The sequence below is a fragment of the Gallinula chloropus genome (assembly GCF_964237585.1).
Source record: "Gallinula chloropus genome assembly, chromosome: 5".
Classification (NCBI taxonomy): domain Eukaryota; kingdom Metazoa; phylum Chordata; class Aves; order Gruiformes; family Rallidae; genus Gallinula; species Gallinula chloropus.
This window is the reverse complement of record NC_140090.1, coordinates 12365779-12380707: the sequence shown is the minus strand read 5'-3', so window position 1 is coordinate 12380707 and position 14929 is coordinate 12365779. Positions and strand designations below refer to the sequence as shown.

General features: G+C 43.7%; 1 protein-coding gene across 1 annotated transcript in view; it reads right to left on the bottom strand.

Annotated features, from left to right (window-relative positions):
* Positions 1-14929, bottom strand: part of SEMA5B (semaphorin 5B) — a gene marked incomplete at both ends in the record, with an annotated part of 131504 nt that overhangs the window by 15225 nt on the left and 101350 nt on the right. The window contains 8 exons of the mRNA XM_084265328.1: positions 1971-2176; positions 5293-5337; positions 6244-6393; positions 7269-7439; positions 9315-9533; positions 10148-10373; positions 11717-11864; positions 13361-13504. Of these exons, the coding sequence (XP_084121454.1) occupies positions 1971-2176; positions 5293-5337; positions 6244-6393; positions 7269-7439; positions 9315-9533; positions 10148-10373; positions 11717-11864; positions 13361-13504 (1309 nt within the window). The remainder of the gene's footprint in view (positions 1-1970; positions 2177-5292; positions 5338-6243; positions 6394-7268; positions 7440-9314; positions 9534-10147; positions 10374-11716; positions 11865-13360; positions 13505-14929) is intronic.

Here is a 14929-nt window from a genome sequence, read left to right as displayed (position 1 = left end):
ACTGTTACTACACACTAGATCAAGTATTCAGAGATGGATCTATCAAAGAGGTCAACTCCCTCCTGATACTACATTAACTAATCTGCTGCTATTTTAAACTTTGTGTAGCTTTGTTATTACTTCTACTCCACTGCGCTACTCGGCATAGACATATTGCATTTTGTAGTCCATTTACCTAATTGATCAAGATCATTCTGCAATAATTTCATCCTTCTAAATTTTAACCTTTCTGCCTATTTTAGCATCACGTGATAACACAATATAAATTGTGAAGAAAATGCTAATGCAAAGCCAACCCTACAAATACCTGCTTTTGCCCCCCCCCCCCCCCGAAATCTGTCTCTTTTCTTCATTGTTTTCTGTGTAAGAAATGAGAGGTTACTCTTGCTCTTCTCTTTATTCCTGCAAGCTTCTCTCATCTAGGTCTTCCTACTGACTTTGCCACAACTACTCACATAACTGGAAGGATTACTTTCATACTTCGAAGCTTCCAGGATCTGGTTCTTTACCTGTCTTAATAATTTATTACCTAACCCATATATGCAGAGTGTGTAGAATAATACATCCTGTGAAACTTTGTTAAAAGCCTCCAAAAATCCCAATATGTCTGCTGCTTTCCTCCTATCTAGATCAATATTTATTTAATTTAAAAAAGGAATCCAATTTGCCTGACATGATTTAGTTTCCACAAAATCCATGCTGACTCGCATTATGATGCTGCACCCTTATGAAACTGTATGCAACTGTAGCCTTGTGCTGCTAGGAAATGTATTTATAGGCAGCAGGGTCCTCTGAGGGGCTGCGATGCCCAGCACAAGGAATTCAGCACATGCTTTCTTGCCAAAGTGGTCTGTTATTTTCCAGCTGAAACTGTTTTCATTTAAAACACCAAAGCAGTGTTGACTTTTCAAATGATTTGATCCGAGATCTTAGTTCTGATGCGTATTCACATTCCAAATCATGGCCATGTGTTGGGAGTCACCTTGTGCCCAGCACTATAAACAGTGCCCAACACCCAGGGAGTTGAGACTGTGGCAATGGTCCCACCATTGACCTTATTGTTGGGCCCCAGTCAGAAGCCAGGCCAGATCATCAGAACCAGACAATCTAAATGTCACTGTCACATAGCTTTATGAAGGAACAAAGAGCTGCAGGCTTTCCTTTTGGTTTTTGTGTTCATGTCCCAAACAATGCTCCACACTGTTCAATTGACCTTAGGCAAGCTATTCCTCCCATGGTGACATGATGCCCCTTTACCCATCCCACGGCTCATTTCTCTGATCCCATGTTTCACCTGGAGACTGATGCTCCAGTACAACCATGCGCTACTGTCTCCATGTATTCTCTCAGTCCTATCTGCTCAGATGTGGTGTTCTCTTTAGCTAGCAGACATGCCAACAGAGTATGCCACTTCAACACTCATCTTCTAAGTATTCAGCTACCACTTCTGCTATCATTGAACTCTCCATGGCAGCCTGGGATAAGTTCTGTTCAGTACTGATAGATGGGGAAGAACCTTCTCTGCTTTCTCATACTCTCCAGTTTGGCAGTTCCCAATGCATTTCCAGAACCTCATCCTACCAATACGCATTTCCCCAGCTATTTGTCCAATGAAGTTTCCATTTTTATTCTTCCTCCCCTCCGTTTCCTCTTACCACACACTAACAATGCACTGAACTGAGCTCTTACTGATTTCTTAGAGGACAAGAGTCAGAATGGGCTGGAGTAACTCAGTATGTACCTGCCAGACTGGCATTCATCAGAACTGTGAAACAGAACAAAATCCCCCTGCACTAATAGGATATTTTAACCCCTTTGTGACAGTGTGACTAAACATCCCCTCAGCCCCACATGTAATGCCAACAGCTGGACACAGAACACAAACCTACACAATTCCAACCATGACATAAACACAGAATTTGTTCAGGTAGTATCAAGCTGTTTGTGGTATTTCTCATCAAGTACCCTACCTTGAACTCCATGGGGGTGTACTTCTCGTTCTTGGGTGTTGTGTTGCCCTTGTAATGGAGGTGGTTGGGAGTGGTTGGGTGGATAACAGTCGACTCCTGGGACTGCCTCTGACAGCGCTGGCAGTACACGTAAATCACAAACGTTAAGAGGCTAGAGCCGAAGAAACAGGAGACCCCAGTGGCAATCAGATGGATGAGACTAAAACCTGCAAGGGAAGTGACAAGAGATGCTATTTTTAAAGAACAGCCTTTTTCCCCTCTCCCGACAAGACCACAGGTGCAAATCAGGGCTATGACATCTTGGGATCAACATTAATAAGCTGTTGAAGCCAGAGTCTTACGTTCTAACATAAACCGACATAATCTCCCTGCAAATCGGTCTTCCCACTGCAGCTCTGCCTTGTGCAGTTTAACAGGTTCATGCATTGTTTTCTCAAAGCTCCCTCCCTGTCTCTCCTCTCCCCCCTCTATTGATATTGAAACTAAACATTATGTTAAGCTGACAGCTAAAGAAATGAGCCGTACAAACAATGCACATTAATGGATTCCAAAGCATGTGCGTGTCATGGAAATAAGGGGATAAAAATGCTCAGTGTTTCTCTGAAGGGGAAGGAAGGGAGGGGAAAGCCCTTTTTGGGGGCTGCCCAAAATGCCTATGGGACTGTGTGTGGGGTGGGGGAGACAGACATTCCTCCCCCATGTAATCCAAGTGTGCTTAGCCTTCTTGCTTATTCACAGGGCATCATTGCCTTGGCCATGTCTGCACTACCTCTGAGGTGTATTTGTACCACTATGGGGTCCTGAGGGGAGTGGGACAGATAAGGTGGAAAAAGGAACGGGGCAACTGCTTGAAAAAACACTTCTTTGTTGGCTTTCTCCATGAACGGTGAAGATAGGAAGCCAGTTATGGGCAGGTGCTGGAGTGTAACTACACTGCAAGTATTTCAAAAAGAAAAGCTCTTGAACTATAAAAGCCTCCTACAGAGATCTCTCCACATGGGATTGTAGCAGCACCCTCCAAGTACAGCGCTGACCTCCGGAAGGAGCTGTTTCTGTGCATCCCACGCGCTGGGATAGTACCTAACCTTCAACTCCGGCTGATGGGGGGAAGACAAAGCCAAACAGTACTCCTCATTCCTCCCTCACCTCAGCATCTCAGACCCCATGGTAAAACCAACCACCAACAAATCTCCACTGACAGCAGAACAAACAGTAGTGACCTTTACAGCCACCAAATTAATGAAGCAATCAGAAGCAATCTTGGGTGGCAAAACATTATGAACCTGTTGTATTTTGCTATGTGCCAGGAAAAAGAACCAGTGATGATGACTGCAAAATGCTACTGCTGTTCCACTGCCTTTGCTCTGTCATCTTTGAAAAAGGAGTTACAGGGGCTCTGGTGCCTGGGGAGAACTTCTGACTGCTTCCTCCAGGGCAGCTGTCCCCGGGGACAGCCAAACCACCTCAGCAGCAACTGCACCAGTAAAATTCCTGTAACATTTAAAAAGCCAATTCATTTGGACAGACTGCTGTGTTGACTTGTCTGTGTGCAGAGAAATGGAAGGCACTACTCAGAGAGCGGCTTTAAATGAGGTTCATTCTTAGTCTGATCACGGTGTGCATTTTTTTTTTGGTGCCATCTTACATTTTAACTGATATGCTTTTCAAATAGAGAATCCTGCCCATTAGTCTACTGCTCTCCTCTAATCTTTAGTTAAAAAATATCCTCCTGAGTTTAAAAAGAACAAAACCAATAGAGTTCTACAGCAAAGTAATGCACTTCAATCATAATTACAGTAAGGAGCATACAGAATTTATTAGACTGATCAGCTACATTTATTTTTTAAACCACACTATAAAATTCTGTTGCAAGAATACCACTTCCTATTGTGTTTGTGGATGATGGTCCAAAAAACCAGCAGAAAGATGATAATTTCTTACTAACTGTTACAAAACTTCTCCAAAAAGCCATTTCAGTTCTGAAAACCTCTGTGTGCTTTACGTCACTCATGAGAGCTATGACACAGAAACTGCAGCTGTGCTGAGTAAAACCACGCGACACCATCACACTCTCCTCCTTTTTTGCCTGTGTTGCAGTGAAGGTTTCGTTTCACTGCTACACTTACCGGTTCCCTCCAGTAGGAAATCCTTTCTAAACCAGAAAGCCCTCACATTTCCCTCTCACCTTTGAAAGACCCATCTGATTTTTCAGGTGACTTTTAGCTGTGTCTTAGGGAAAAAAACAAATTATTTTGTTTGCAGCATGTGAGACCCCAGGGGGGGAAGCTTTCTGGTTCATCACTTAGAAAATATAGATTTTCTGAGATGCATCAACAGAATCTCTATTGATTTGCCTCTTTGCCAAATATTGTAGAACACCAAGTAATAAATAATATTAGCTATGGTAAAATGTAGCTTGCAACAGCAGAGTACAAGCCGTAGGAAGGGGTCTTGGAACCGACACAGAGACGTTCCACCCTCTGGAGGAGAAGGAGTGACGCAGAAAGCCAACTGCTAGCTTGCAGGTGCTGAAATCTTAATTCCATTGACTGCCCCACAGCCACAAACGGAGAGGCCATGTTTCCCTGCCACAGGTGGCATGCCTTCTTTTGCCATGATCTCCACAGGGAGAAAAGATTTTGGCAGGCTACAGATCATGCAGATTTCAGGAAAGCAGGGACGTGACGCTAGCAGGGATTGACATAGTCATTAGTGTGAAACCAGTATTTTAAAATGTCAAAGGAACCTGCCATTTTCTTCACTCTGTGGTTTTATCATAGGAGCTCCCAGGGCAGTGGGAAAGTGACACTAATGACTGGATCTTTCCAAGTTACAAGCAGAAAGGAGACACAACTTCTGCGAGAGGTGAGGACTTGAATGAAAGGAAGTGCTTGGAGGACAAGTATAAACTCTAATGTATCAGCAAAGAAGGTGTCTCAGACACCCTGGTCACTGAAATCCTTACTTTATTTTAAATCACCTGCCTCCAAACAGCTGGAGGCTTACAGTAGTGGAACAAGGAATATTCCTTCCTTTCTCCTGAACCATTTACCCTGTGGGCAGAGACTGACAGGCAATGTGCTCCCTGGTAATTAATGACCCTCGGTGGTCAACCCAAACCCCAAAATAAATAAAAATCTCGGAACTGACAAATGGATGTGCGATACATTCCTCCAGTCTCACTCAGACAGCAAGACTCCAGTGGAATTAAGGCTATCAGTGGGATATGAGCTGTACAGATTAATGGTTTGGTTGATACTGCACAGGGAGAAGAGAAGCCAGGTTAAGATAAAAATAAGATATATAGTTAGTGGTACCCTACCTCCACAGTTCGTGCTCTCATCAATGCTGGAGGCTGGCAGGATCACTAAACAAAGAGAAGAAGATTGGAGAAAGTTGTCATTTTGCCATCACTTTACTCCTTTAAGTAATTAAACCCCCTGTGCTCCAGACACGAGAAGCTGCTCACATGTTCTGCAGCAAGCTGAGAGTCTCTCTAAATTGAATTATAAGCTCAGAGTGTGGAACACATGGAAAAAAACCTATCCAAAGACCTGACAATTCCAGTATTGTTATCTGATCCCTGTTTAGCTTCTTCAATTTAGGAGAAAGAAGATAGCTGAGAAAACCATGAGAAAGGAGAATACCATTGCCTAGAGATCTCAGATTTTTAGTGAGGGCACTGTAATCCAGAAAAAGAACAGGTGGGAAGGGGTTATTAAGCCTAGGGCCTTATAAAATATTTGCCTAAGAGATTCAATTTCCACAAAACACAGGGTGGAAGGTCTTGATGACCATCTGTCCATCAACAGCATCACTCTGTAAGACCTTTGATTAATCTCCCCACTTCACACACCAATTTTCTCCATCTGCCTCTCCTTATTTCTTCACTCTTTTGGGATGCTTCTTTTCATACCTGAACTCAAGGACCTTCTGCTGCTCATATCCATACTGCAAACAGAGATAATTTTTGTAATGCAGCCTCAGAATAACTATGCAATGTTAAAACCTTCAATTCAGATGAAGCAATACTATTTATTACAGATCTAGGTAATTCTGTTTTACAGAAAAGCTAAGCTGCCTCAAAGGAATGCCTGTTACCTTGTACCTGCCACAAGGGAGTTGAGAATATGTTTGTTTGTTTGCTTGCTTTTCTAGAAGCATCCAAACTCAATTTATTGTAGAGGAAATCTCAGCCTAGCTTGATAGTCTGGGCATGAGCTGCTCTCCTGAGTTGGCCCACCCTCTCCCTGGCTGATGACACAGTACATACCAGGAATTTCATTGTACAGGCAATCTTGGTACTGTGTGCTGTTTCCAACGCACTGAGACGAGTCTGGGTTGTGTACCTCGCAGTAGCGGCTGCGGTACTGGATGCCCTCTTCATTGCACAGGCTCCATTCTGACCACTCTGACCAGCCACCTGAAATCCAAGACCAGAAAGACACACAATGTCACCAAGAAGGAAAACGGTCCCTTGTAAATCCTAAACTTCTCCCATGCTGAAGGATGTCTAGATCCTGGCCTGTGCCACTTTCCTACATCTAACCCAGGATTTCTGTATGCAAATAACAGTGCAAGCACCATACCCTACTTGTCTGGTTGTGGTTTTCTTAACATGGACTGAACTAACCCTTGGTGGAGCACTGCACAGTATGGAGTTGTCTTGAAAGCTCCTGTGTCAGCTCTCTGATTAAAGACATACAAGGAGCCGGATGGGGCAATGTTGCACCAGGACCTCTTCAAGCTTTGAGGTGGCCTTCCAGGGATACCTCAAGCAGCCATCACAAGTTACAGCAGTCAGAGAGCTTTGCTGAGGTTCTTAAGGGCAGAGGGCAGCCTGCATTCGATTAGAAATACACAAATGGTTCAAAACCAGCACAGATCTAGACTGTCCTCTGTGTTGTAGCACATGCTCATCTGCCTGTCTGTATAAGAGAAAGAAAAAGTTGCCCCTTCTGTAACTGTACAGATTGATGCTTCACGACTCCTTTTGTTTTTCTTGTAGGCTTCCACATTGAAGAATCAAGCTCCTGCTTTTTCAGCTTCTTCAGACATTAACAAGATTTGGCCAAAAATGCCAAAGCATGAGTTAGTGAACTGGTAAAGAGAAAGGTGGTACATTGCAGTTGAACATTGGGATGTCCCCTTTTCTCCTGGCTCAACAGACATTTACTGAGTGGACATCAAAGCTTCTGAACGATGGTGTGTCTGATTTCTTTCTTTTAAATATTTTTCAGATGTGCCATGCTCCCACCACCACCCAAGCCAGCTGGAGCAGGAACGAGAACTGGCTACCTTCACAAGGGTGTGTGTTGCAGAGAGCCTCCTCTGTGTGCAGACCAATGCAGATATCCTCTCCACTAGACGGGGCCGGGTTGGTGCAAGTCCGCGTGCGCTGGTAGTGTCCTCCACCACAGGTTGCTGAGCAGTGAGACCAAGGAGTCCAGCAGGACCATGAGCCTTTCACTGAAGGACATTGAGAAGGAAGGAGAAAGAGGTGGATACTGTTGGTTAGTCCTCTCACTGTGACAAAGCTTGACAGCCCCAGTATCTCACCTTCCAGCTCCACCCTGCCCAGACTAGCTAGCAGTTTCTTGCACCCCAGGACATTTGGACCTGATAACAAGAACTTCATATCAAGAGGGGGTGTGAATGTGATGCACTTTGTGGATGCAGAATGAAGTCTATGCACATAAATACTCTGCATCATAAAGTGGTAAAATAGAAACTATTCCTATGGGTAGACACTGAAATATTCTATTCTATTCTATTCTATTCTATTCTATTCTATTCTATTCTATTCTATTCTATTCTATTCTATTCTATTCCTTTTCATAAAACAGCCTTGTTATTATTATTATATTGTCTCCTGAAGCTTCACCTACAGCAACAGCCAATTTGCTTGAAAAAAAAAGTGATGTATAACCCTAGTGGAGTTTATATGACTCTAGTCCTTTAGTTCTAACCTTCAGGAAACAGCAACTCAGAGGCTTTATTTATTATCCCTGCTCATTGCATGGGGGGATTGGACTAGGTCACCTATAAAGATCTTCTCCAACCCAAACTGTTCAATGATACTATGGTCTGAGCACAGCCCCATAACAAATTAATAATAAAACTAGGGGGGGACTTAAGATCTCTGATTCTCAACTCCCCCTTGTCAGACTACCAGACTGCCTGATGTGCAGGTCCACATGCCATTAATTCAGAAGATAATAACCTGATGACTCAGTACAAGATAAAATACAAGGATTTGTGTATACACATTGAGAGAGGCAGGGAAGAAGGGAGACACAGAGAAATAGTAATCATGCACTCAGAACAGATTGTAAAACATCATAGTGTCCAAGGGGAGCAAACAGCACAGAAGAAGGGCACATACATTAGTGAAAAGCCACTGAGAGCTTCCAAAATAGTACTAATAGCTGCCTTTATAGTGCTAGAGTTATTTTCTTTTTATAGGCCATAGAGCGCAATATTTGACACTCCTGCTATGCTCTTGCTGCACATTCTGATCATATCTGCATTGGAATTTTATCTTTGTATTGAATTTTAAAATCATAATACTACCATTATAATATAGCATTTTCAAGTGTAGGCCACAAACTGTATTGCCAGGGGCAGATAATTGCTAGAACTGCAAAGAGGCAAGGTAATTTGCGTAAGATAGCTTAAATTTAGTTTAGATAGCTATTACAGAGCAAGAAGAATAAGTGAGAGAAAAAATACAGTAGTCAATGGTCTATTATTACTATTCTGGACCAGGAGTGCAACATAAACATGAGGACAAACTTGAAAACCAGGAAACCAGGCAAGAATACTCCCTGCTGGCTGTGCAGGAAATGGTAACTGATGTCAAGAGTAGATGCCCATCGCAAGAACAATACGTAAGCAGGAGAGGGGGAAGAAACAAGTGTTCACAAGAAGAACCGCCACATCAAGCATCTCTACACAGTATTATGCCACATTTATTAAGCTTGTCTCCTCATCCAGGTGCAGATACATAGTGATGCCCTCCACTGGAAGGAGCATCAAACCTTCTCGAAGCAAAAGATGGCTACAAAAACCACAACACTACTTCCTCTAGAGGATGTCACTCTGTTACCCTCTGAGCCTAGGTGAAATGTAAGTCATAGTACTAAAGATCATATATGTGGGTCATTACAATATCTTTTAAAGAAATTAAGGAAAAATCCCCCAAATTAAAAAAAATAAAAGAGAGAGAGAAAAAAAAGCAGCTTGGAAATACTGATTTATTTCTTTTTTGGTGGCTTTACTGTTAAGATGGGGAAGACCACCTCTACACCTCTGAATTTCATGCAGGAAGATGATCATGGTTACCTGGGCAGGGATGCGGATTGCAGTCTTGGTACTCCATCGCTGACCCCACGCAGGGCAAGCCACCGTTTTTAGGTTCAGGGTTTGTGCATGTTCTCTTCCTGATCCTAAAGCCCAACTCACAGTCCCTGGAACAGGAAGACCAGGCCCCCCAAAAGGACCAGCCCCCATTGATAATCCGTGCAGAGGTCTTACCAGTCTTGAGGAGGTCATCAACAAGAGCTTCAAGGAAACAAACAAGACACCACATGACCACCAATTAATCAATTGTTGGGCTTTTAAAAAGGACTTCACAAATAAAATCAAGATTTATGTGCCCTGCAGAACAGTCTCTGTTTAAAGCCCTTAGCAAGCCTTTTGTTTCACAGTTACAGCTAAGCTAGAGGCAAAATGAAATCTGTATGCACATCAACTGGGACTGATAACCTTCATAAATGACCTTTCTGGGCAGTCAAGCCTGTGCCCTCAGGACACAGCCTTGCATCACAGCAGTAGTGAAAGGAATAACCCCAGAGGCAACGTACAAGGACACCTCCAGAAAAAGAGTAAAGACACGCTGCCCTGTAGAATGGCTCTTCTCTACACCCTCATTACTTGTCTGTTCTCTTTGGAGCAGCCTGGCAGTAGCAAGAACAAACCTCTGCACTGCCAGAAGCACAGAGCTCACAACTGTGAGTCACAGGGCTCCTTCCATCCCTGCCATTTCCCAGTGACAGTAATTGTACACGTCAAAACTTATGCAGACAAAATCAGGTTCTTGCTGTTCTGAGGGGAACCCCCCTTCCACCACCAAATCTAGGCTTGTCCTGTGGTACCCCAGAGCTGGAAAGACGTACAGTCAGTATCACACACTGCTGAGCCATCATTGGGGCAGAATCGACTCTCAGTTTTCTTCCTCCCAAACTGCAGCTCGTGGGGATCAGACAGCTGGGCACGACACGTGTAGCGGAAGCGCTGCTCCTGGCGGGCACCGTTCTGGGTGATGTTGACAGGCATCCAAGGAGTCCAGGGTGTGTTCCTGCGTACCTCTGGGCAGCTCTCTGGGTTGCAGGTCTTATATTCCTGCCAACAAAGAAACACACTCTCTTAGTTATTAAACAGCAGCAGACTAACTGACAGAGATTTGTTTGCACCACAGAAATTAAGAGAGTAACCTCTGACAGAACCTCCATCCACATTATCCAACCTCACAAACACAAGCCACTGCTGGGTACTGCACAAAATGTGGTGACCATGGAGGTGGTGGTGGTGGTGCATAGCTTCAGGTGGACCTCAAGGATGAACTCTGCTTGCTATTTTTATGTCTCCCTCAGGTTTGTGTTTCTTTGCTGACTCAAAGTCCTGTGGGGCCTTGGAAGTTTGGTACATTATGGGCAGGGGAATAATTCAGGCAATAGATAATAATAACAGCAAACAAGTTTTCTGCTGTGACCCTGAGATGTTGCTCCGAGGTCAGCCTTGAGGAGCCCCATGAGGACAAAATGTCAGTAAGGTTTATTCCTGCAAAAGTTTATTGTTTTATATTTAGTATGGGTTTAGATTATCTCTTCTAACAGCTATTTTTGGCTGGTTGGCTTTCTGAACTCTCTAGTGAGGGCTATGAACAATTTCTCATCCTTGGTGTAGGACATCCATTGAGTACAGGCATCATTCTGGCTGTGTGGGATGGGGTGAGTTGGGGTCTTTGCTATTCTCACCACTAGTGGGAGGAATTCCAGTGACAAACACAGTGACAGTCTGGGAAATATAAATAAATAAACCAGTCTTTTCTGGCAGAAGGAAAGAAATGTAAGGCTTCAGAACTTTATGATTCTAGAGTAAATGCCAAACAGCTTGTGAACAGATGGGAGGTTCCAGATCGAATCTGCTTACACTGAAAGAAAACTCTCCATAAAACTAATTAAAACAGCTGCATGAAACAGCTGCCAGATTAGGAAAGGGAAAATAAAGAGAGAAAATGGGTAGCCATTGCCTCACTGATGGGTTAACTAGGTGTTTGACCTGTTGTTTACTCAAGTAAGCAGTGAGATTAATGTAGGGCCTCCTTGACTCAACAGGATCATCCTTGGGAGTGGGACAAAAGAAAAAAAATGAATAGAGCTTTCAGGCTAAGGACTTGATATAGAAACCTACAGAGGCCGAAAGGAAGTCCTCTGTACACCAGTCTGTCCTCACCTGCATGCACACACACACACTCTCTCTCACACCAACTTCATTGACTTTTGGAATCTGCCACCTCTCAGCTTCCTAGTTCATTTCAGCATCCCCTCCAGAGAAAGCTGAGGATATAATTTCCTTAGAGCTTGAGGAATAAAACCAAGATGGAGAGAGGACTTACATACCAGGTCCCTAGATACTAGATATCAATCAGTGCCCCTTATGCAACGTCAATAAGTAATACATACCACTGCACAGCCTGGACATGTATTTCCATTTTCACAGGACCTCTGTCTGGAATGAATCCCTCCACCACAATTCACACTACATTTATTCCAGGGACCCCATGAAGACCAAAAAATTGGTAATGGGCACGGACTGTTCTCATTACAGAATCTGGAAGAAGAAAGCATGCTGTTCAAAAAAATATCCATGTCTGTCAGCACATACCAGGGATGGAACAGGGATGGATGCAGGTCTGCACAATGCATTTGGGTGCAACTCATGCATGGTCAGAAAGCCAGAAGGAGGCTGACACAACAGCCAGATTAGCAATGTTCCTGTTCACAGCAAAGGACTCTACCCTGGTACAGAATGGGAAGTGGTTAACCAGGCTGAGCTCAGGGAGACGGTGGGTTGGTTGGAGTAAATGGTCAAGATCAGACTTCTGAAAGTGCACTGAAATTACAATAGAGCTCATAAACTGAAGCCCATGGATCACAAAGAGGGAGTGGATGGTAGGTATTTTCAATGGGGTGACTAATGGGAAATCAACACAGCGGTGATCTGTCACTAATGGCAGGTGCTAAACACTTGACAATCTCCTCTTCTGAGATCTGTCCCTTACTGCTGCCTGGACCCTAAGAAATCAGTGTTTCCAACCAGAGCTGAACTAGATGCAATATGCATCTAAAAGCAGGCCCTAAATTAATGCTATTTCATGTTCCCCTTTTAAAAGGTAACTTTAATTTTGTTCAGCTTTTTAATCAATATTGTTCTCAAATTGAATCACACAGGACTGCAATTGACTCAGATGTAGTCTTTAAAACTCAAAAAGGACCATTCTGGATGGCCACAAATCAAACTGAACATTAAAATGTCTTGAATCAAGGAAGTTAAATGAATTGCCCTTTGTATTCTGAGAAATGCAGAGAGATCTGTCTTAAGTGACCACTCAAGGGATAAGCAACAGCCTACTGCAAAGCAGAGGTGGCCTTTAATGAAATGTCAAATCTGGAAACCAAATTGGGATGCCTTGAAGCATGTGTTTAAGGAGGGGCTGAGCCTGAAGAAGCTTAATGGTGCAGATGGCTCTGTAGGTTCAAAAAGTATTGTTTTTTAGGGATTTTGCATGAAATTTTCTTAGTTGAGAGGGGGGAAAAATATTTTTCTCCTGATGGCAAGCCCTGCAAAACTCAGCCCTGAATCTGTGAGCTAAGCTGTATTTTGTCTTGAACTTCTTAGGGTGTGACAGCACAGTTAGTAGAGATCTAGGAATGGGGCAGCTGGCAATGGAATCTGCACTTACTCAACTGCCTCCTCAGGGAAGGATCAGAACAGTATCACTCACTGTACCTGGAAACTCTACACTGCTAACAGTAGGCACAGCTTCTCTTTTGCTGAGGAGGTCAGCCTTCTCTCTGGGAGATGTAAATACTTGTGAAGGTCCTGCTTGAGAGGGGATGCAGCTCTTAAGTCTCTGATGGCCACGGGCTCATTGACTGAGAGCGACCATTCATGTGAGCAACTCATTCATCACAGGCTCTGGAATTCCTTCAGCTTTGTGCGTTCAGCTAAACAGCCTTAACATGCATTCATGGAAGACCCACCACTTCCAGCTGCCAGTGTTATAACCACGGAAGGGAACACACAGTGTTGTGGACATCTCTTACCTTTCTTCCCTGCTCTGTCCGACACAGACTCTGCCCCCATACCGTGGAGCAGGGTTGCTGCAGGATCGCTGGCGGACCTGAAAGCCAATCCCACAGGAGGTGCTGCATGGGGCCCAGGAAGACCAGGGTGTCCAAGCACCATTTCTAACAAAGTAGGAAAGAGAGAACAGAGTATGGGTGTGACCTAATGGTCTACTCATGTCATGCTGTTCTTAACAACAAAGCAAATAAGGGATCAATGGGGTCAACTGAAGTCATTGGAAAAGAGATTATTCATTGCAACCAGACTTTACACCAGCAGAGATCTAGAAAAGGGAGTTTCAAAACTGTTGAGCATTGACCTAACTTTCCTCTGATGGAAGCCTCTAAGATGAAGCCAATGCTGAATGAATTTGAAAATGTCTTCTAGGACTGGCCGAGCAATAGAGTGGTTGCTATAGCTCTCAACGACTATTATCTCCCCCCGTCTCATTACCGCCCTTTTTTGAGTCAATGCTTGATCCCAAAGTTGTATCTCCTGAACTCTTCTGCACAAAATACTTCATGAAGCTCACAGATGCCAGCTGAGCCAAAGGATGTAGAAAACTCCACCCTCTGCTAATTCAGTAGGTACTGATGCTTTAAATCTCTTCCAGCAATACTATTGCCAGCTCCCACAGTTTTATCACAAGCCTTATAATATTTAGTGTTTTCCTAAAGCCTTCAGCACTGAATCCTATTAACTGGAAATCTCAAATTTCATTAAAACTAACAATAATTGCTCCTATCTTTCATGGCCGCCTGCAGACGTCACTGTAGTGTGACCTTAAATCTGCAGAAACCAAAAGGCAATTAAGAGCTCAGAGGCAGGATCGAGTTTCATGGTTTAATGAGTGATCACATCTCTGCTGAACAGTGGCAACTGAGTCTGAAGCAAATGTGACATGAAACCCTTTAGTTCACACCTCAGTGACAGAGGCAAATGGTCTGTGCCTCGGGCCTGGGACAGGCTGAACATGTGCAGGTGGCCAGCTCCTGTGATGCTGGGACTCAACCCTGTGCTTACATGGAAGCCAACATTTCCCCCTTTAAAATCTTGCTTTAAAAGCTCACCTTCCTCTGATTTGGCAGCTATACCAAACGTTGGAGCAGCAGAGGAGGAACTGTACCTCATCTCCTCTGCGCTGCAGGTTTCGCTTCATACGGCACCAGCGGCAACGCTCGGTCTTACAGAACTGCCTAATCTGAACACTTCATTGCCTTGAGCCAAAAAACCTCATTTGTTTTGTTTGGTTGTTTGTTTTGCTTTTTTTAATACAGGGAGAAAAACTTCTCTAAAAAGTCTTGTCAAAAACCAACTCAGGTGCAGTCTGGTTCTTGAAAGCTAAGCTCAAAAACAGATGTTAATTTTCAGAGCATTTACTGAATTAATACCATTGGCAAGACACATCTTCTGGCACAGCACCAATCAGGGCAGAGGATGAAAGTTAAAACCCACATTGCCCTTCGCACTTTTTCTATTTGTTATCAACTCTTGCCCGTTCTTGGCAGCTTTATTTCAGAACCCTGTTTCTCCCCTCCTCCTCTTGT